Consider the following 22,259-nt stretch of genomic DNA (forward strand, 5'->3'; position numbering starts at 1 on the left):
CAACTATAATTTTTAAATTCTGGTTGGATCTAATATGTTAAATAACATTTATTTCGTTTGTCTACTACTGATTTATTAAAACTTTCCCTCAAACACAAGAACCAACCTAGCCATGACAAAGACAGCCTCATTAACATGTGCAGCCTACAATTTCTATCTTCTAGCAATCTCAGATGAGAACAAAACAACTTGCACTAAGTACCATATGAAACAAGTAAAAAATTATTTAGCAATGAGCATAAAAACACTATACTAGCCCACAGATCAAGAGCTTATCATGGTTTTATTTAAGACCCTTACCACTGTTTGGATGGAATGAAAAAGGAGGGAGGATAATTTAATTTTTGTAGCCTGTAGGACCCATAATTTTTCTTGGTTTGGTTGACATGAGATAGGCTGATGTGGATCCACGGTTTTGTTATCAGCCCAAACTGGGGGAAAAGACAGGGGAAGAGAGAGACTTAGTAGGTCCCCCAAGTGTTTTAATATTTAATTTATCTAATAACATGCATGGGAACAAATCGGAAAACATACTACTTTTTCCCCTTTATATTAAGTTTTCATATTTTCTTCATTTCTTTCCTTTTTATATCTTAAAACTTGAAAGAAAATTATTTTCTTTTCCATTTCCTTAGCTCCCTTCCGTTCCCTTCCCTTCCCTTCCTCTTCTTTTCTCTTTCCTCTTGTCCCTTACACAATGCCTTTCTTTTTCTTTAAAAAATGTAAACAAAGAGCAAATGAAATACCAAGTTAAATCCTGAAACCATTACTCACTATATATGCAGATGCAGGTATCATCAGCCTCCTACATTTCAAGCCCTGGGCGCAAACAGTTAACAGTAAAATCAATACAAGCAGTGCAATCACTAAAACATAAACTTGCAAAAGCTTCTTGAGTTAAAACTTAATGTGAACACGCTGCTTCAATATGGTTGGCGGATCAGACGCCGTAATGCATACATAGCAAAATTATTACAAGAATAATGTAATCCCCGAAATTAACTTGAGCAACAATTGCTAAAGACAGTAGAAAAGCTACAGAGCAAAATCCTTAAAACAAGGTATTAAAATTATTACCATAATAAAAACTGTTTGTCAAAGCATGACGAGGATGGTTGACCTCACCTACCAATTCACTTCTAAGAATGATCTTAACCATCGAGCAGCTTGAAACAGGGTATAAAAATGGCAAAATGTGTTTTCAGAGCTTATGTGTATTGCTGGGAAACCTCCCTCACTAATTTGTCCATGAACTGGCATTTCTTGTCAAATCCCCAGCCAGGGTTGCTCTGCATTGTAAGAGTTTTATGAGAATCTCAAACATCCAAGCAACACATTCCATCAAAACAGATTTTTTGTTGGTTTCCCACTTTGTAAATCAACCATACCACATCAAGGTAGTCATTTAGTAGCATTATTAAAATTTCTTTCACCATTCAAAAATCACATAGAAAGTTACTATATGAATTAATAAAATATTACTTGATCAACTAAACAAGGTCTCCAAAAAGACCAGTCCAGATCATCCTTTTAATACTCAAAAAAAATGAAACCGAATCAATACTGGCCTTAACATGTCAACTTTTGAAGGACTGACTTTTGCCTTAGCCTTCTACCCTCTGCATATGAATTCTTTTTCCTTTTTTTTTGGATAAGTTGAACTATTTTTCCTTTCTCACATGCAGGCAAAAAGAAGAGAAAAGGCATCACTGCCAACATCCTGACAAGGAAAATCATCTTTTGTCTTTTAAAAAATAATCATTGCCAACATCCTAATTAAGAAATTTTGCCTCTACCTGCAAAACCTGATCCACCCAACTGACCTGGACCCACCCAAAGGATCATCGATAGGCACCATCAAATGGCCAATTGAAATCAGGTGTGCATCTCCAAAAATCGTGTTTGCAGGCAGATGGTGAGTTTAACGCAATTTCACCTGAGTGGCAGGTGACACCAAACCCGGACCAACTTAACCCAGGGGCCAGGGCACCCCTACTTACCAGCACACTACCATAGTGAGTTTTTTCTACATGATTATATTTCAGTTTCTCTGACAGAATTAAAATTTCATCTCTCAGATCATATAGCTGTAATTTGAAACAAACAGACGTTAACCCATGGTAAATAACTCCCATAAATCTAGTCAAGCATTTAACAAAAACCATTTTTCCCAAAATTCTTATTAAAACTTTTACCATGATTTAAATATCCACATTTTTTTTTATATAAGTAAAAATAAGTGATTAGTGTTTTACTCTGGTCATCAAATGTACAATAAAATCCACATTTATGAAACTTTTCCCCAAAAAAAAAAATCGCATAAACACACAAATTTTAAGAAAAAGGAATTTTAGATCTGAATAAACACATAAACACACATCTAAGTAATTAATAAAGTTTTCTGAAAACTAGAATTACTTCATGTTCACGATGATCTCACAAAGTAACTTAAAAAATTACAAAGAATCAAACAGAGGATCTAAGAAAATTGTGAAACTCAAAGATGGAAGTACAATGAGTAAAACTCCAAACCCAAGACCACTCAAACAAACTTCAAATCAATAAAAATTTCAAGTGATCTAGAGATCTCTCAATATCCTCAAACGTGTGGGAATTGCACTCCTTCCACACTAACCACATTAAACATTTTTTTTTTTTTTTGAGAGACTAACCACATTAAACATGATGGCACTACATTCCAAATTTCTGAAGAATGCTTCCCAAACCAATTCCTCCACCTAAATAAAAGGGATGTTACTGTTAGAGGCATCACCCACTGAACTCCAAATATGTTAAGAACTTCACACCACAGCATAAGTAACATCCCAATGAAGCAGTAAATGGTTCACTATTTTCCTGCTACACTAAAGAGAAGTCCTACTTAACAAGACTACTTTACCCCAAACTACCGTCAACAAAGAGAAAGACACACTCTTAGGGGCCTTAACACACCATATACTCTTGCAAGGGAAAATATTACCACTGGCACCATGGATATCCTTGTAATAAGACTGAACATTAAACTTGCCACTCCCATTTAAACGCCATCTCATCCTATACCCCCCACTAGGCACTTGAGAGTAAATATGGTTAAAGAAAGAATTCACTATCTCAACCTCCCAGTCATGAAAATCCTTGTGAAAGCAAACATTCCAGCTTTTAACCTCCTCATCCAACCAATAATCCAATAAGTTAGAGACTAAATCTTCCCTACCAACCTAAGGACACGGATACAGGAAAAGGTACAACACAACAACATGGCAATTTCTGAAAAATTATAACACGACAAGACGGGGATATGTATATTAAATATATTTTTATTTGTATTTTTTATATATTGTTAAGCATTTATTTTTCATATAATGTTAAACATATATCAATTTAAAAGCAATAAGGGATATTATATTTAATTAAAGTCTAAGAGTCTTTCAAAATACATGTAAATATTTGTATATTCAATAGAGATCTAAAATCTTACCTCCTTTAATAATTTTAGCCCATGTCCCAACTATAATAAAGCCCATTCTGTGAGTGCCATGTCCAACTATTTCACAATACAAAAGGATATATGAATTGAAAAAAAAAAATGACACACTGGAGTGGGAGAGTGGAAGTGGCTAACAGCTAGCCACTCACAAGTCAAAATGTGAAATTTAAAAGAAGAGGTGTTGGATTTTCCGCCACACAACAATCCAAAAAAAGAAGAAGAGAGAGATAAGTATTGAATTCAAAAAATGAGAGAAAGTCCAAGAAAAATGAAATTGTGAAATTTAAAAGAAGAGGCATTGGATTTTCCACCACACAACTATTGAAAAAAAGAGAAGTTTTGAAAAAAAAATTGAGAAAGGAAGTTAAAGAAAAATGAAGAGACACAGTGTTGGACAAGCTGAAGAAGCACAGGGAAGACTGAAGATGGCAATGCAAGGTTACAGATCTCTTTTTCTCTCAGTTTTTCTTTCTCTTTTCGGTATGAGCATTTCCCCCGGACCCCCCCATGTCCCATCATTTTTAAACAGCTGGGACACACGTGCTGCTGTGTCGCACGCATGTCCCATGTCTAGTACGTGTCAAACGTGGGTATGGCACCCAAAATGTTGTGTCTACGCTTCCCAGCTATCAACTAAACAGGCAAAGAGATCAGGGTACAAATCCTTTAAAGGAAGGTGGCCACACCACTGATCATACCAGAACCGAACACAAGCTCCATCACCTACCTTAAAAGTCACATCTGCCCTTAGATAATTACAACCTGATGCTAGCATTGATTGCAAAACAAGAAATCTATTCTTACGTAGTTGTCCATAATAAAATAACCAGTATATTCTCAACATTTTGCATTTTCCGACTTTCAACTCCAAAATTATGGTTAGCAAAATCCACATCCAGCCACAGGGGTGACAAGGGAATTTTATGAAAATGGAATCTTAGATCTGAATTTTCATATCCCAACATACTCTCCCCTAAATACATACATGACTTCAGAATAGAGGATCTGGACATAGACACACATCTGACCTTAGATAGTTACATGACTAAAAGATCACGATACCTTCCACATTTCTGAAGTTGGCATTTAATTGTACAACAAGAAATCTATTCTTACATAGTTGTCCATAAAAAACAATTTCTCTGAAATATTTTGCACTTCCAGACTTTCAACTCCAAAATTATGGTAAGCAAAATCCACATCCAGACACAGATAACAAGGAATTTTAGATCTGAATTTTTTCATCTCCACATATATTGGTCTAAATATACACACAACTTCAGAATAGAGGATCTGGACACATGGACACATGTCTGCCTTAGATGCTTACATGATTAAAATATCACAAGAACTTCTATATTTCTGATGTCAACATGTAATTGTTCAACAAGAAATACATTCTTAGATAGTTTTCCCTTACAAATAACCTATATGTTCTCCAAAACAAACCCATGTTAAGATCCAGGACATCCTTTGACCAGTACAAGTTTAAGGAGATAAGCCTACCAAAGGATTTGTGTCAAGCTCAAGTACAAATTTTGTACTTTGTAACAGGATAAAAAAAATAAAAAAAAAGAATATGCTAGTACTTGGCAACCTATCATCTATCCATGTCTTCAGAGTCGAACAAAACAATCGCTTGTTTGTTTTCCTTTATTTATAAATATGACAATGTTTCATTCTATTTCTTCTTCTTTTTTGATAAGTTTCTTCTTTCTTATATGAAAAGTTCTTAAATGACAAAGCCAGAATCCAGAGACTCCAGCAGTTTAAAAGAGGTACAAGGGAAAATGTAAATACTTCTTTTGAGAGTGCAACTAAATATAGGATGTCTTAAATGATGGTGCTTGTTGTCCTATGCCTTTAGAAAGATAGATACTTTTGACCCAAAAACGTGCCTTTCGCAAGTCTCCAAGGACTCTCTTGCCTGTGTGAGGAAACCATATCCTTTTCTTAGTATAAAGATGCCAAATGCCATAGTCCAATTGTAGTTCCATTCCACAGGCAAATACAATTAACACATACACACACACACACACACACACACACACACACAGAGGCATAGGCAAGGAGCAATTACTCTATAAAGAGAAATTCATCCCCAATGTAGAAATAACATGAGATTTCAGGACACCAAGGGTGAACAACTAACCTGAAGAGATAGAACCGCACGGTCAGCAAACTGCTTTACAGACTTAGGTGCACTGACAGGAACTGTTTTTGCAACCCTTTCTAATTCTTCTTGTTGTTGCTTTGCAGTTACCCTATCTGGTCCACTGTAGTAATCGACAATCTCTTTCATCAAAGGAACTCTCTCCATTGTCTCTTTCATGATTTCCTAGTAAAATAAGAAAATTTCAGAAAGATAACAGAAATAAAGGAACTGCACCACATATTTTTTTATATATATAATGGAAAAACAAAAGAATAAAATAGCCCACAAGAAGCATATTATAGTATCCCTGCAACACAAAAAGATCAAAGCTCGTTGAAATAATTCCAATAAATCAAACAACATGTAAGCAATAACATAACAAGGTTACCATAACATCATTATCATTCATGTCTAATGATGACATTTCGTATCTTTTTATTTATTTAGATAGTGAACTAACAACCAAAGTTTTGACACTAATATGAAGTTGTTCATCAACAATGAACTACACAACTGATTTCAATCAGACATAGAACTTAAAAACATAAATCAGAAAACAGAGCTTCCACCACAGCTTGTCAAGCAACCAAATGAAATTTGACTGCTTAACCCCTCCACATCCTCAGAAGTAAGGCTAGAGGACTGTGATGGAAACTTTTAAAGCTGTCCTCAAAAATGCAAGAACCAAAATAAAATTTAAAACCAGTAACACCAAAATAGATAAAACTAGTCAACTAGCATAAACCTCAAAAGCACATTTCAGTTTCCACTCTTCTTTGTTGCAGACTTGGTGACCTTAGCACCTTAAGGATCCTTCCTTTCAACACTCTTGAGGATACCAAAAGCCACGGTCTGGCGTATGTTCCTCACGGAAAAACAACCAAGGGGTGGGTACTTAGAGAAATTCTCAACAACATGGACTACGTAGGAATCATCTTCACAAACCCTGCATCACCATTCTCCAAAAACTTTGGCTCCTTCCCAGATCTCCTGTCAATCTTGGTCACAAGATCAGAAAACTTAACAGCAATGTGGGAGGTGTGACAATCAAGGATAGGAGCATAGCTGTTGCCAGTCTGACCAGGGTGATTCATGATGATGGAGGTGAAATCGGCACTTGGCAGGATCACCCTTGGAGTTGGAAGCAACAAAACAATGCTTTGAGATCCTTAACAGCAACGTTCTTCATGTTGAAACCAACATTGTCATCGGTAAAGACCTCCTGGAGAGCTTCATGGTGCATCTCTACAGACTTAACTTCATTTTTCAATCCAGTGGGGATAAATGTCACAACCATCCCAGGCTTAGGGACACCAGTCTCAACCCGCCCCACAAGGACAGTTCCAATACCACCAATCTAGTAGAGATCCTGGAGAGGAAGATGGAGGGGCTTGTCTGAGGGCCTCTTGGGCTCCTGGATCTGGTCAAGAGCCTCAAGGAGGGTGAGGCCCTTGTACCAGTTGAGATTGGCAAACCTCTGAATCATGTTATCACCCTCAAAACCAGAAACCCCATGAAGGGGATCTTGTCAGGGTTGTAACCAATCTTCTTTAAATAAAATGAGACTTCCTTAACAATTTCATCATACCATGCCTTGGAGTATTATGGGGTTGTGGCATCCACCTTGTTGCAGCAGCAAATCATCTGCTTGACAGCTAGGGTAAATGCAAGCAAAGCATGTACACAGGTCTGACCATCCTCAGAAATGCCAGCTTCAAAACCTCCAGCGGAGTCAATAATGAGGAAAATGCAGTCAGCCAGTGAGGTACCAGTAATCATGTTCTTAATAAACTCAAAATGTCCAGGTGCATCAATGACAGTGCAGTAGTATTTAGTGGCCTCAAAACTTCCACAAGGCAATATCAATGGGTAATACCATGCTCATGCGCAGCTTTGAGCTTGTCCAACAACCAAGCATACTCTTTTTTTTTTTTTTTTTGACAAGTCCAACACCCAAGCATACTTAAATGACCTCTTTTTCATCTCAGCAGCCTCCGTCTCAAACCTCCCAATATTACACTAGTCAATACCATGTCAATACCTCCAAGCTTGTAAATCAATTTCCTGGTGGTGGTCGACTTTCCAAAGTCAACATGGCCTATGACCACAATGTTGTTGTGAACCTTCTCCTTACCCATTATAAACTTTTAAAAAGAAAACTGATGAAACTTGCTAAGGTATAAGAGAGACACTCTCACAGCACTCGTAAGAGAGTATGTGAGGAGAAAGAGAAAGTGGAGACATTTGGTATCTTAAAGCTAATACAATACTAAGAGAATTACAACTCCCCTATTTGATTTTTGATAAAGCAAATAAAAAGTACAGCATTGAGAGATATGCAGAAAGGAAAAACTAAAATCAAAAACTGTGTACTATAAGTATCCCCATCAAATTACAATCATTAATGTTGAAAATCCAACAAGGGAAACAATGATAATGGATAAATGGAAAATTAAAATCTTAGAAAGACAAGCGTAAGTCTATCAACATTAATTCAACCCCTTCATAAGTCCACCTCCTTCATATTTGCTCCAAAATGAACTCAAAGTCCCTCTCCAACACAATAGTAAATTAGCCTAAAGACAAACTTTGTGAACTCGAACCCCATAGTTGCCTCCCTCTAAGGTCATTCATGGAATCCACTGGATACAATTTAACCACAGCATATTAGATGTTCCTATCTATCTCTTTTGTTGAACTCAGTAGCTTAATAAGGTAAATAGAGATTATCATATGTCCAGGTTCATGCTTATATAAAAGAAGATGACCACAACACCCAAACTTTCCTTCTTTTTTACTTTTCTTTTTTTGGGTTAGGGTGAGGGGGAGGGGGGGATAAAATCTTGATCCTTATCATTTATTTAGTGCAGCCTTTTCTCACATTCATACACATCCTAATAATATTGTGCATCTTGAACTCAATCTGTAACAACAGTTAACACAATGAAATGCTTTCTAAAGAGGCCAGCTCATCCAACAAACATGCCAAAGCCTACTAAGTTTACATAATATTGCAACTGTAAGTCAAGAGTGCTTAAAACAACTATAGGCTACAAATTCTATGACCAATTCTAAAATTGCAATTGTAAATTAAAAATCTATAACTCCATTTCATATATCTCATCATCATTAACCTTAAGTCAGTAGTCACCACATGAGACAGGAGGGGGAAATGGCTTTCTGCAATGAAGCATAAAAGGGTAAAGGATTTGAGTTTTTTTTTTTTTTCTTTTTGATAGGTAAGAAAAACTTGTATTAAAAAGAAGCTACTCCATCAAAGAGATGAAGTAAATGAAGGAAATATGTACAAGCAACAAACGAAACCAAAACAACTTATGTACAAGAAAAAAGTGAATCTAAAACAGCGGAATGGATTTTGAAGAAGTAAAACCCCACCCCACGCACGAGACCAATCAAACAAAGTGGTCGCAAACAACTCTAAGAGCTTCTACTTATCCCCAGAAAGCACTGGATCTTCAAATATGCAATTATTTCTCTCCCTCCAAATAATGCAAATCACACAATGTGGTACCAAATTCCAAACATTTGAAGAATGATTCCCCAACCAATTCCTCTCCAACCGGCCAGCAAGTCAATAACCCTTTTAGGTAGAACCCAAGAAACACCTTTGAGCATAATTTATTTAAAGAAACAGCACAGTAGATTTCATTCAAATTCAATCATGACTTACACAATTATATCCAAGTTTTTTTTTTTTTTTTGATAAGTAATTATATCCAAGTTATTTTGAAAATGTTAAATGCAAGTTGGACTAAAGTATCCATCTAAGTATGTAGATTGATCATTTTTCTCAGTATTTTTTGAAGGTTTGTTAACCTTCCTCTTTAAGAGAACAGTGGGGAAACAAGAAATGCATCTTTATTATCATAGAATATCCTAATTGCTAAACGATAGTTGTAGATAATAACCAACTTTTTGTAATCACCTATCAAATAGTACAAAGAATAAGTTAATTCATCCACCTAGATATAAAAGCAATCAAATGGTCAAAAGCCTAGTACGGAAGATGTTGCCACATGATTAGTGAGACCATCAAAGGACAATAAATTTAAAATCATCCTAGGTTATGATGATTCTCAAGGGTACCAAATATGGTAAAAGAGAGAGAGACCAAACTTAAAACTTTAAATTAATGTACTAGAATGAAAAATCCCAAACCCATAGAAGAGGCTAATACCTTCCCCTTATCATTCTCACCAAGTGTACCCTTCACTGAAAACCACATATGAACCCCATTCTTATCAATTAAACCTCTTTCTCTTGGGTAATAAATTTATCATTTAAGGGGGGAAAGGACACAAGGTGTTACAACCTATGCGCATGAAAAGCAATCAAATTGACAGAATCCTAGTACGGAATACCAAATCTTAGGTTACAAGGATTCTCAAAGTTACCAAATATCACAACAGAAGACCAAATTTAATTTAAAGTACTAGAAGGAAAAGGGCCAAAACTAATACCTTCCCCTCTATCACTCTCAACTAGTGTACCATTCACTATGGGCTGATGGTTATCACCTAAATGTTAGACTATATGAGAAACTGCTTCTCAGTATCTTTGACATGTTAGATGAAGGAAAGCTGACAAAGGTTAGTAGTTTTTTTTTTTTTTTTTCAGGTGATGACAGCACCAAGATGGAAGCATTCAGATCTTAGTGAAATTTCAGATTTTCTTCATATTTTTGAGTTAGTTTATGGCTTCATATTTGCGTTACAGCTTTATGCAGTTAGTTTTTGGTTTTGAGTTCTGTTGGAATTTGCTTATAAATTTTTTTTTTTAATTAAAAAAATGATAGTTGTATTTATAACGAACTCATTTTCATTTAGGGATGTCAATCAGATTCGAAAGATGATCCAAGGAATTGTTGTAAATTTAATATGATGATTCATTGTAGATGAACTTTTCACAATTTGCTTGACTGGACCATATATTTCTATCCACTTTTTCAGGAAGCGGAAGAAATTCTTGAACTCTTAAAGTCAACCTGGCGTGTTTTAGGAATCACGGAGACCATCCATTGCACCTGCTATGCATGGGTATTATTTCGTCACGTATGGTAGTCATAAGCATATAACACTTGTAATTGCCAAATTAAGCAGCCATTCAATCACTTTTCATATTTTTCTATAAAAGAAAATGCTTTATTGTCTCACAAGATTTTTAAAATTGGTAATGAGATGTGCTTTGTCTCATTTCCTTATATACATGCTGCAACTGTTTTATTCCATCAATGCTTACGGGAAGTTTTGGACTTAATGAACATAAAGGACTCTCTCTCTCTCTCTCCCTCTCTCTCTCTCTCTCTCTCTCTCTCTCTCTCTATATATATATATATATGTGTGTGTGTGTGTGTGTGTGTGCGCGCGCGCGCACGCCCATGACTGTTGGTATGTTAGTTTGTTATTGTCATTGTTAAACAAAACTTAATTATTGTTATTACCTTTTTTATATTAGTTTTTGTCATGTGATCTCAGTATGCTATGACAAGTGATCAAGGAATCTTGCAACATCCCATGGTGCAGCTGACAAAAATACCATTGAAGGAACAACGGGGTCCACAAGAAAGAGGTCACACTTGAATCGTTTGCATTCCAAAGTTGAGCAAGGGAGCTTTCAGGATTTGTCTTTCTTACAATCCTTTTTATCACCCATCCAGAGATGGGCTGATAAGCAACTAGGAGACTACCATCTGCACTTTGCTGAGGTGAGATTTACTATTGGTAGCAATATATGTGGCTATCTAGTTTTATATGTCATGTGGCTGGTCCTAGTTTGTGTTACGTATAGTTTTGATCTGTATTATAAATAGCATATGTTTTCCCTGTGCTGTTGTTTTCTCTTATTGTTGCATCTGTCCACTGTCTCCTCATGTCTTCTGTATATTGTTGTGTCTATATTCATATCCTATATTTTTGGTTGGGCTGTGGTGCTACAAGACATCATTCAGTGCATTTATTATGTTAAATGATGTGTTTATCACTATTTTCTGGTATCTGCATCTCATCTTATTGCAGAAATACAGGAAATGATCCAACACGTGATCTATGTGTATGATGCACAAAATCATGCATGCAAAGTCTGTCCTTTTTAGGGATAATCAAATGTAAATCAGTTTAGAGCTTTCTACTAAAAACTTAGGAAGATATCTTTTGCTTTCAGTTGCCTTCTTTACTGAAAAAGATTCTTTGTTGTGCTTAATATCTAAAGCTGTAAGTGTGAGATAAATCTGCATATACAGCCATGTACTTCTGGCAGAATTTTTTCCCCTGTAATAACAACAGCGTTACTTGTGTTTTAAAAAACGCCGCTTTATATGCCTTCTAACTAGAAAGAAGCCTAGTTGTTGTTAAGTTCATTTAATTCTGAAACGTTTGTAAGCTTGGAAACTTTGTTTCTTCAATATATCTTGGTTATAGTGTCTAGGACTTTGGTTTTTCTTTTCTTTTTTTTTGGTGAATTGTATTGCAGATATACATAAAAAATGGTGATATTATAGGGAAAACATAGATGGCAGGTAAACGAAATTTTAAAGTAATGAAATATAAATTTAATATAAGCATATATATTATATAAGTCACATAGTTATCCTAACCTTGTTTAAGAAAGGAGGGATGTTGAAATAATATAAGAACCAATCCCAAATTACCCATCATCAACTATCTTACAAACCACCAAAACATGATAGCATTACACAAAGTCCACTCTATCATTCATTGTGGAAGTAACATTGATATTTGGATAGACCATTGTAAGGTGTCATGAGGTTACTCAGCTCACTTACTGCTGTAACTGATCAAGTTAGCATCTGTCCAAGAATAGTTTGCATTGTCCTAGGATTAGTTAATTCTGTAAAGAGCAGGTCAATAACTAACTCTTAAGTCTTAATGTCTTGGTATTCAGCATGTGGCTAGATAGACATTGGTTTATGCTGTCAGAATATTGCTTGGCTAACTTCCAGCTATCAAGCAGTTACAGCTCGAGCAGCCTCTTAAGAAGGCTTTGACAGATTGTGCTTGTATACATTCAAGCACTAAGATCCTTCTCATGTTTAATGTTCATAATGACTATCAGCTTTGCAAGTTCATTTTTGAGGATTTCACAGGTCCTTATGAACAATAATGAGATGGCTCGTGCACATTAAACAAGGAAAGTTTTACTTATCGAAAAAAATTAAAACAACAATAAGTTAGGATGAACATAAAGCAAATGCTAAGAACGATAGCACTACTAGCAATATGGATGAATATGTTCAAAGATCTCACCAAATCTTAATTACTCAAGCAACAAAATGCAATTGAAAACCAAACAGCAAATGCATTGCAAAATAACAGCAGAGTCAAAATAATAATGGGCAGTATTAAATAACATGAAACTATATCAATCAAATGAAAGAATAACACGAGCCATAAAAAGTTACCTCCCACTCCTCTTGACTCTCAATCCCCTCATATACCATCAAAAACGGCTTCATCTTCTCAAGTGCATCACGAAGTGGCATTGGCGGTTTCTCATCAATATCCGGATTCCGATCAAACTCCCCCATCAAATACTCAGGTTCACATTCAATCTATAATCCAAAACAAACAAACAATCAAGCCATAATTTAGCAAAAACAAGAACTTTTAATAAACAACATATGGGAACTGAACTAACCGCATAATTGACATCCATGCTATCCAAAATTGCATCCTCCAACGGCGAGGGCAGCACTCTAGAACTCATTTCCTCAAAAGCTTCATTTAACTGGTTCATTGTCTCAAGTCCAAGCCTTTTAGCAAGCTTCTCTCCATCAGCATTGTCTCCCAAATACAATCCTGCACCAAACCCATCTTCCGAATCTCTATCCCGCCGCCTATCAAATCCTCTTCCTCCCCTCCCTCTAGCCCATCCTCTCCCTCTACCTCTACCTCTGCCTCTCCCTCTTCCTCTGCCTCCACTGCTCTCCTCACCATCATCCTCACCGCCACCAGCGCCACGACGGGATAGAATCTTCACTGCATTTTGCACAGCTTCTTCTCTGGTCATCCTGGGCTGGGACTGAGCTTGGGGTTGGGGTTGAGGTTTGGCCCCGGCATGCCGGTTCTCCTGGACGATAGGGGGCTCCTCCTGGACCGGCTGCTTCATGGGTTTTCCGCGACCGCTGCCAGTCAATACAGAGACAATGCTCTGAGGGAGATTGAAATTGACATTCCGTTCATGGACACTCTCGGCCGTGTCCGACACGTGTCCTTGTTCATTCCCGTGTCCGACACCATCTTGTCTCTTGAAGAAGATGGGTTGCTTAGGACCCGAATCTGGAGGCGGTGGAGAGTCAGCGACACGGCCGCGACCGGCGGCGGCGGGTGGTGGTTTGATGGAGGAAACGAAGGAATTGAAGCCGGGGAGAGTTGGGGAAGAAGGGAGGGGTCTACCACGACCGTGTCCGTGTCCGGGAAGTGAAGTGTCGTGTTTGGACACTGACACGGACTCGGATTCGGATACCTCGGGTCCTGGCTTACCCGGAGCAGTGAAATCAAACTGTGGGCCACCAAAACCGCGACCACGGCCTCGACCACCACCGCCGCTAGAAGTAGAGAAAGGGATCAGAGACTGTCTGGTGGCATTAGAGAAATTAGCGAGTGTTCTTCGTCTCATTTCTCAAAAAATGATCAGTGGGTGCTTCCACTTCTGAAAAAGAAACAACAAGGAAACAAACAAACGTTAAAACTATCTAAAACCTTCGACTACGATGTAACAGTAAAACCCATCATCCAAAACAACCAAACAAAGCGTGCAGCAACGTTGCTCGATGACTGTTTGAGAGAGAAGGGTACACAGTGGGTCCGAGCTGAGCCCATCACTGATGGGCTTCGTTTGGTGGGCCTCGGACAGTACTTTATTTCAAAGTCCAAATAAACAAATTTTAAAAACCCAACCAAACAAAAATTAGAACAAAAAAAAAATACAGAGTACGCACCTTAGTAGAAGTAGAAGTAGAACAAGAACAAGAAGCTGGGCCTGGGCCCAATTCCGCAGAGCAGATCAAAGCTGAATTGGAGTCGTGGGGCATTGTGAGAGAGAAGCCCCAAGTCGAGTGGAGTACTGACATCTGTTTTTTTTTTTTTTTTTTCTTTTTCCAGCAATTTGATTTTGAGGGAGACTAAGAGAGCCTATCACTCTTCAATCATTCACTGAGAAAGATTTTGAGCTATAATCACTAATGATTCAAAATATTGCTTAGTATTTTTAATTTTTTTTTTTCAGTATTTTTGTGTTTTTATTTTTATATTTTTTGACTTGGGGATTTTGAACTACTTAGTAGAATTACTGTGATACTGCCATACTACCTATTTATTGTAGATACTAGTAGATTATTATTATTATTATTATTATTATATTAAACAAAATATATTGAGTTGCTTTTGTGTTTTTTTTTTTTTTGGCTGAATTCTTTGTATAGATATAACATTGAGTAGTTAAATGCAATTATAGAATGTTTTTACAAAAGATAATGCATCACTGGCTTAGTGGAATGCTTTTGCAAAGGATAATGCATTATATATAAATATATATATATATATATATATATGTATGTATATTTTTTTATTTATATTTTGGCTGGCTAGTGTCCATTAAGCTATGCTTTTATCCTATCATCAATTGCCAATAGCCTGATTTTTTTTATGGTTGGTGTTAATATGGATCCAGGGCTCTTAGAGCATTTAAATAATTACTTAGATTTGTGTAGACTTTTTCTTCTTTTTTTTTTTTTTCTTTTTTTGAGAATGTAGATATGTGTAGACTATAGTCCCTCGTATCATACACATCTTGTAATCATAAAGAAAAAAAAATTTGAGATACCCCTAGTCTAATGTTGACTAAAAGACTTGGGATATCATGCATAATATGAATTTTGTAAGCTACTAAAACAACTCATTAAAATTGCCAATAACATATAAGACTGTGAAATGGTATCTCATGAGACCACTCTCTCACAACATGTAACTATATAAGATTCAAACATATTGTAATAGGTAGACATCGTAAAGACCATTTTATAAGATTCATTTTCATTCGGCTTATAATTTTTATTTTTGCTAAATGAAAATTTTATAGAAAGAAAAAAACAAAGGATCTTAAACTACTCAAGCTTCCTCTACAACAATACTATCAGGGAGCTTTGAGAGTTTGAAGGAGCCAAACTTGTTATAACAAAAGGTCCACTTAGCCAAACAATAGCCAGCAAAATTAGCATATGTTTTAAAAATTAGCATATTTTTGCTAAATTAGCATATGTTATGTTATTTTGTTTTAACATAACAAAAATATCATTAATTATGGGAGATAAAGTCCAAGCTAGCATATTTGAGCAATACTTGAGAGGAAGAAAAACATTGGCTAAATCCCCTTCAAAAATAACCTTATCAACCCCTGGCTGACATGCACATCTGAAAAGGGCAATAAGTGGGGCTTGGGGCTTTGCTGAGCAGTTAAGGTTTGAGTTCTAACATGGGCATTGAGTTGGGTATGGGCCTTTGGTGAATAGTGGATTAAATTGTTCTATACCCAAAAAAAAAAAAAAAAATGCTACACATCAATCAAAAATAGGCTTGCATGTCTATTCTATAAGAGCTACAACATTGACACCAAGCCCAAACTATACTTGGTCAAATACATGCGTAAAATCAGGCTATCAATCTACAATAGTTTCTGGCCAAAGGATAATCAATGTGTATTTGTGTAGGACTGGTCATGGGCACTAGAAGAAGTGTGTGCTGATAAATTCTTGATACTTGTAACAAAGTTAACACTACATGTAAAAAGATATTTTGTTGAGTATCACATAAGGCATTGGTCAAAGTTTATCACTTGGTTTAGTCAAGACATTGGAGACTATCGTATTGTATACATTCTGCATTAGAATATTAATTTGTTTTGAAGTGTAAGCTTCAATGTCCACTTAGATAGCCGTTGAGTTTCTCTCTGCTAGTGAAGGGTGGGTCTCCATCTCCTCCTAGAGTGTAGAATAGTTGTCCCTTCTCTTGAAGGTGTCTTTGTCCCGCAAGGTAACAGGTTTACCTTGAGGCTGTGGTGGTTTTTTCTTTAGGGATTTTGGGAAACAGATATTAGTATAGGATGGAAGAACTCACAAAAACTTGGAACAGCCTAACCCTCTCAGAATGTGAAGGATCGAACTTTCGCATCAAGGAGGAATAGGCGAAGACGAAGTTTATTTTAACAGCTAAGTTCTTGACTAAAAGAGCTCTTAACATAGACGCCATAGCTAAGACCTTCACACCCATTTGGAGATCAAAAAATGGCTTCAAAATCAAAAAGGAGAGTGAGCATGTGGTATTGTTTACGTTTGATGATAAGAGTGAGATCGAGAAAATCATGGTAGCAGAGCCTTGGAGCTTTGACAAACGTTTAATGGTACTGCAACGGTATGGTAAGGAAACAAATGTGGGTGATATGGAGTTTAGTAAGGTGACATTCTGGGTGCAAGTACACGACCTCCCAATCAAATTTAGGACAAGGAAGATAGCTGAACAGTTGTGTGTAGTGATTGGAACAATGACTAAAAGGGACTAATGAAGAAGAAACAAAGGGCAATAACTTCATGTGAGTCTGAGTAACCATAGACATCTCCAAACTGTTGTGTAGTGGACAGGTTAACTTGCTGGATAGTGGTAAGGAACTGTGGGTGCCCTTCAAATATGAAAGGCTTCCAAGCCTTTGCTTATGGTGTGAATGTATGACGCATGACAATCGTGACTGTGACCTTTGGGTTGAAAGCGAAGGAAGCCTCTCACCTGAATCCCAGCAATTCGGTCCCTGGCTTAAGGCAGCGCCATTTGTGCCAACCCGAAGATATATGGTCAAAGTTCCCGATTTTTTTGCTAGCAAAAAATTGGATACATCGACGGAAAAAACCAGTACAGCCAAGAAGCCACCGGTGGTGGTGGTTTGCATAAGGAAAACACTATCGGAAATTATTAGTCTTGAAAAGGAAAACCTCGAAGCCAGTGAGGGAGAGAACACAGAGCTGGATTTTCAGGGGCTGTATCAGCAAGAGTCACGATTCTCAAATGAAGAGGGAATCATGGAGGATGTGATGCTACAACAGACTAGGTCAACAGCAAAAAAGGTGTCAGCCAAGTCTTTTGAGGAGGTATTTGGGGAGATAGACAAGGAAATAAAAATACATGATTCAAAAGCTACAGTGACATCCAGGTTTGGTGTTAACACAGGAAAGGAAAATGATGTTGACCATCCTAGCATTAATGAATCAAACGTGCCAAGCCCTCTAGCACATGCAACCCTCTTGTCTACATCATCACGAGTCCCTTTGGTTGAGATTCCTAGCTCTCTTGTCAATCACATGCATGCTGAAGGTACTTGGAAAAGGCTTACTAGAATAGGGGTGGTATCAGATGTGGGTATGTCTGAAGTAGTGGGGGGGAAAAAGTGCAGGAAGTACAACAAACCAAACTGAGTTACCAAAAAAAAGAAGGGTATCTCAGGGAGGTGTAACAAAAAATAAGATATTGGCGGAGGCTGGTTACCAACCCTGCCAAAAGTAATGAGTTTATTATTATGGAACTATCGTGGACTTGGGAACCCACGTACAGAGAATAAGCTTGTAAGATTGATACAGGAAAAAGATCCCTCTGTAGTGTTTATAGTTGAAACATGGACAGATGAAGCAAGGCTAGATCGTACTTTGAGCAAGATTAATTTTGACTAGAAGTGGGTGGCTCCAAGGCTTAATAGAGGTGGTGGATTAGTATTATTTTGGAAAAATTCTATTAACATTGATGTTGTTGATTCCCATAGGTATTATATTGATACGATCATCAATGGGAACACTAAAAATGCATGGCGATTCACTAGTTTTACAGAGAGCCCGAAACCCATAGGAGGAGTGAAGCATGGAGTAAACTGAAAAGCTTAAACTCTAGGTTGAACATTCTGTGGATTTGTGGTGGCGATTTTAATGAAATTGTTCATCAAGAGGAAAAGTGGGGTGGGGCACCTAGAGACAATAATCAAATGCAACTATTTCAAGATGTTATCAATGAATGTCGCTTCATGGACTTGGGGTATATGGGGCCTAAGTTCATGTGGAAAAAATATTATGTTGATGGACATTCCATAAGAAAAAAATTGGATTGGTGCTTGGCTACAAATTCTTGGTTTCAAAAATTCCCAAGAACTAGGGTACATTACCTTAGTTGTATGTCATTAGATCACTCTCCTTTATTGATCAATTTGTCGGGGCTGCCTAAACCTAGGAGAAAGAGGTGTTTCAGATTTGAAGAAATGTGGTTATCGGATCCAACTTGTGGGGAAACGGTTGAGGAAATGTGGAGTAGCTTAAGGGAACCAAATCCAAGCATAGCCATTCTGGAAAAAGTGGCGAAATGTGAAAAAGAGCTAACATGGTGGAACAAACACAAATTTAGGCACGTGAGGAGGGAATTGGAGATTAAAAAGAACCAACTAGCTTTGGCCAAGAATGAGGCTATGGTGAGTGGGAACAATACTCAGGTTAGGAGCTTAAGAATGGAGATTAATTGCTGCAAGATTGAGAATCAAAGATGTGGTGTCAAAGATCTTGAGTGTTATGGCTTAGTAAAGGTGACAATAATACAGATTTCTTTCACAGTAAGGCGACAAAAAGATTTAGGAAGAATCTAATCAGAGGAATAAGAGATGGGAATGGAACTTGGCTAACCGAACAAGATGAAATTGGGCATGTGATGGAGAATTACTACAAAGAACTTTTTTCCACTTCCAACCCGAATCTAGAAGTTGATTCTCTTGAGAAAATCCCATGCATGGTTACAGATGAGATGAATACTGAATTAGTGAAGGAATTTACAAAACTGGAAGTTAAGAAAGCCTTGAATCAGATGGCACCTCTAAAAGCGCGAGGTCCCGATGGTATGCCACCGTTGTTCTATCAACATTTTTGGTCGACAATGCAGTATGATGTTACTTCAGCCATTCTCTCATGGTTGAACTTAGGTATCCTACCCAAACCCATCAACCATACACTCATTACTCTTGTCCCTAAAATAGCTAATCCTGAACTTCTGTTTGAATTCTGCCCTATCAGTCTTTGCAATTTCCTATATAAGATTTACTCTAAGGTCTTAGCAAATAGGTTGAAGAAATTTTTACCTTCCCTAATTACTGAACATCAATCTGCTTTTGCTAAGGAAAGACTTATCTCAGACTATATTATAGTTGCATTTGAGACTCTTCATCATATGAAGCACCATAATTCAGGAAAACATGGTTTTATGGCTATCAAATTCGACATGAGTAAAGCCTACGATCGGGTGGAATGGGTGTATTTGGAGAGGCTAATGGAGAAAATGAGTTTTTGTGCTAGATGGGTCGCTCTCATTGAGTTGTGTAAACGGTGTCGTACTCGATCATGGTAAATAGGGAGCCCGATGGAATGATCCATCCCAACAGATGAATTAGACAAGGAGACCCCCTTTCTCTTTTCTTTTTTCTTTTATGTACGGAAGGACTTCATGCTCTCATTAAACACTCGGCAAAGAATGGGGATATTAAAGGCTTTTCCTTGTGCAAACGAGGCCCTAAACTAACCCACTTGTTTTTTGTAGATGATAGCTTGCTTTTCTACAAGTCCATCTTTAAGGATTGCAACAATGTGTTGAAATTATTGGATGAATATGAATCTTGGTCAGGGCAAAAGATCAACAAAGACAAGATCGCAATCTTCTTTAGCAAGTCCACCACGGATGAAGCAAAATCAAGCATAAAGAATCTCCTTCAAGTCCAAGAAGTGAAGTCTTACGAGAAATATTTAGGTCTTCCCTCCTTTACGGGTTGGGGAAAAAAGGCTAGCTTCAATTACATAAAAGAGAGGGTTTGGAGAAAACTCCAAGGATGAAAGGGTAAATTGCTCTCACAAGCCGAGAGAGAGAGGTCCTAAACAAATTCATGATCCAAGCTATCCCTACTTACGCTATGGGGTGCTTTAAATTACCATTAGGGCTTTGTGATGACATTGAGGTAATGATAAAGAAGTTTTGGTGGGGACAAAGGGGCAATAAAAGGAAAATTCATTGGATTCGATGGAGTGATTTAACTAAGTCCAAAATAGTAGGTGGCATGGGTTTTCGTGACCTAGCTCACTTCAATGACGCCCTTTTGGCGAAACAAGCTTGGCGGCTCTTGCATAACAAGGAAACCCTCTTCTACAGAGTCTTTAAGGCAAAGTTCTTCCCTAATCACTCTCTTTTAGAAGCCAAGGAATCAAGTACGGGGTCTTACACTTGGAAGAGTATTTTACATGGTCGTGATGTTATCCTAGATGGTGCTTGTTAGAGGGTGGGGAATGGTAAATCGATCAAAATCTGGTAGCACCATTGGCTGCCCCGAAAACATCTAACCAAGATACTCTCCCCAATGGTAGACACAATGGAAGAAGCTACAGTTGATTGCTTAATTGATGAAGGAACTAGAACGTGGAATGCAACGATGGTGGATGGGAATTTTGCTCTACAAGAAGCTGAAGAAATAAAAAATATTTCGTTGGCTAGGAATGAAACGGAAGACACCATGTCATGATGGGAGATATAGTTGCGAAATGGGCTATCGATTCTTGAAGGAGGACGAAGTTAGTTTTCAGGTGGTAGAGAATCAAAACTATGAAAAAGGGCTGTGGAACAAGATTTGGGCTCTTGAATGCCCAAATAAAGTAGGAAATCTTATTTGAAGGGCCTGCCGTAATTCACTCTCATCAAAGTGCAATCTAGTGCGTCGAACAATTATTTCAAAGCAGAGCTGTGACCGCTGCAAGGAAGAAAATGAAGACATTTTGCACGCGGTGTGGAGTTGCAAAGAGCTGGATGGAGTTTGGGGAGCAAATAATATATGGAGCTTTCAAAACCAACAGTGTTTCTCCAGTTTCAGTGAACTCTTGGCCTGGTTATTTGATCACCAAAGGAACCCGGTCCTGTTTGCATTCACCATTTGGTTCATTTGGCACCAAAGAAATTAGGTGAGAACCCAGCAATCCCACCGTCCTCTAAACCATCTCTCTTAATGGGCTCATAACAGGTATGTGGAGTTCAAAGCTCTGAAAACGACGCCAACTACCAGTAGACCAAAGAGGAGAGTCCGATGGAAACCACCTGCTCAGGGAACGTTTAAAATCAATTTCGACGGAGCCATATTCGCCAAAGATAAATGCTTTAGCCTGGGAGTTATCATTTGTGACATGGAAGGTCTTGTTATAGCTTCCATGGCTACTCGGATTCCTCAACAACTCCAGCCTATTGAGATTGAAGCTTTGGCTGCCAACAAGGCTCTCGAGTTTGCTAGAGAAATGGGTATTTCAGAGGCTGTACTGGAGGGCGACTCTTCACTGGTGATGACAACTTTGAACTCTAAGAACCTTGGGCTAGCTCCTTTTGGCTTGCTGATACAAGACTCTTTAAATGTATCTACATGTTTTTCTAAATTGTCCTACTTTCACACTAAGAGAGAGGGCTACACAGTTGTGCACGACTTGGCACAGTTAGCAATTAATTTTCCAAATTGTGTAATATGGATGGAAGATGTTCCATCTGA

At 37.5% G+C, this 22,259-nt stretch overlaps 1 protein-coding gene and 1 pseudogene across 1 annotated transcript; both read right to left on the minus strand.

The window, feature by feature from the left end:
- Positions 1–867: 867 nt before the first annotated feature.
- LOC115987169 lies at positions 868–14,406 on the minus strand. The gene is made up of 4 exons (XM_031110669.1): positions 13,317–14,406; positions 13,081–13,230; positions 5,640–5,825; positions 868–1,289 (listed from the first exon to the last, which is right to left on the minus strand). Exons 1-4 carry the CDS (start codon positions 14,295–14,297, stop codon positions 1,209–1,211), a joined length of 1,398 nt encoding a protein of 465 aa, XP_030966529.1. The 5' UTR covers positions 14,298–14,406; the 3' UTR covers positions 868–1,208.
- Positions 6,334–7,741, minus strand: LOC115987171 (annotated as a pseudogene).
- Positions 14,407–22,259: the final 7,853 nt, after the last annotated feature.

Source organism: Quercus lobata, chromosome 4 (genome assembly GCF_001633185.2).
Source record: "Quercus lobata isolate SW786 chromosome 4, ValleyOak3.0 Primary Assembly, whole genome shotgun sequence".
NCBI lineage: Eukaryota > Viridiplantae > Streptophyta > Magnoliopsida > Fagales > Fagaceae > Quercus > Quercus lobata.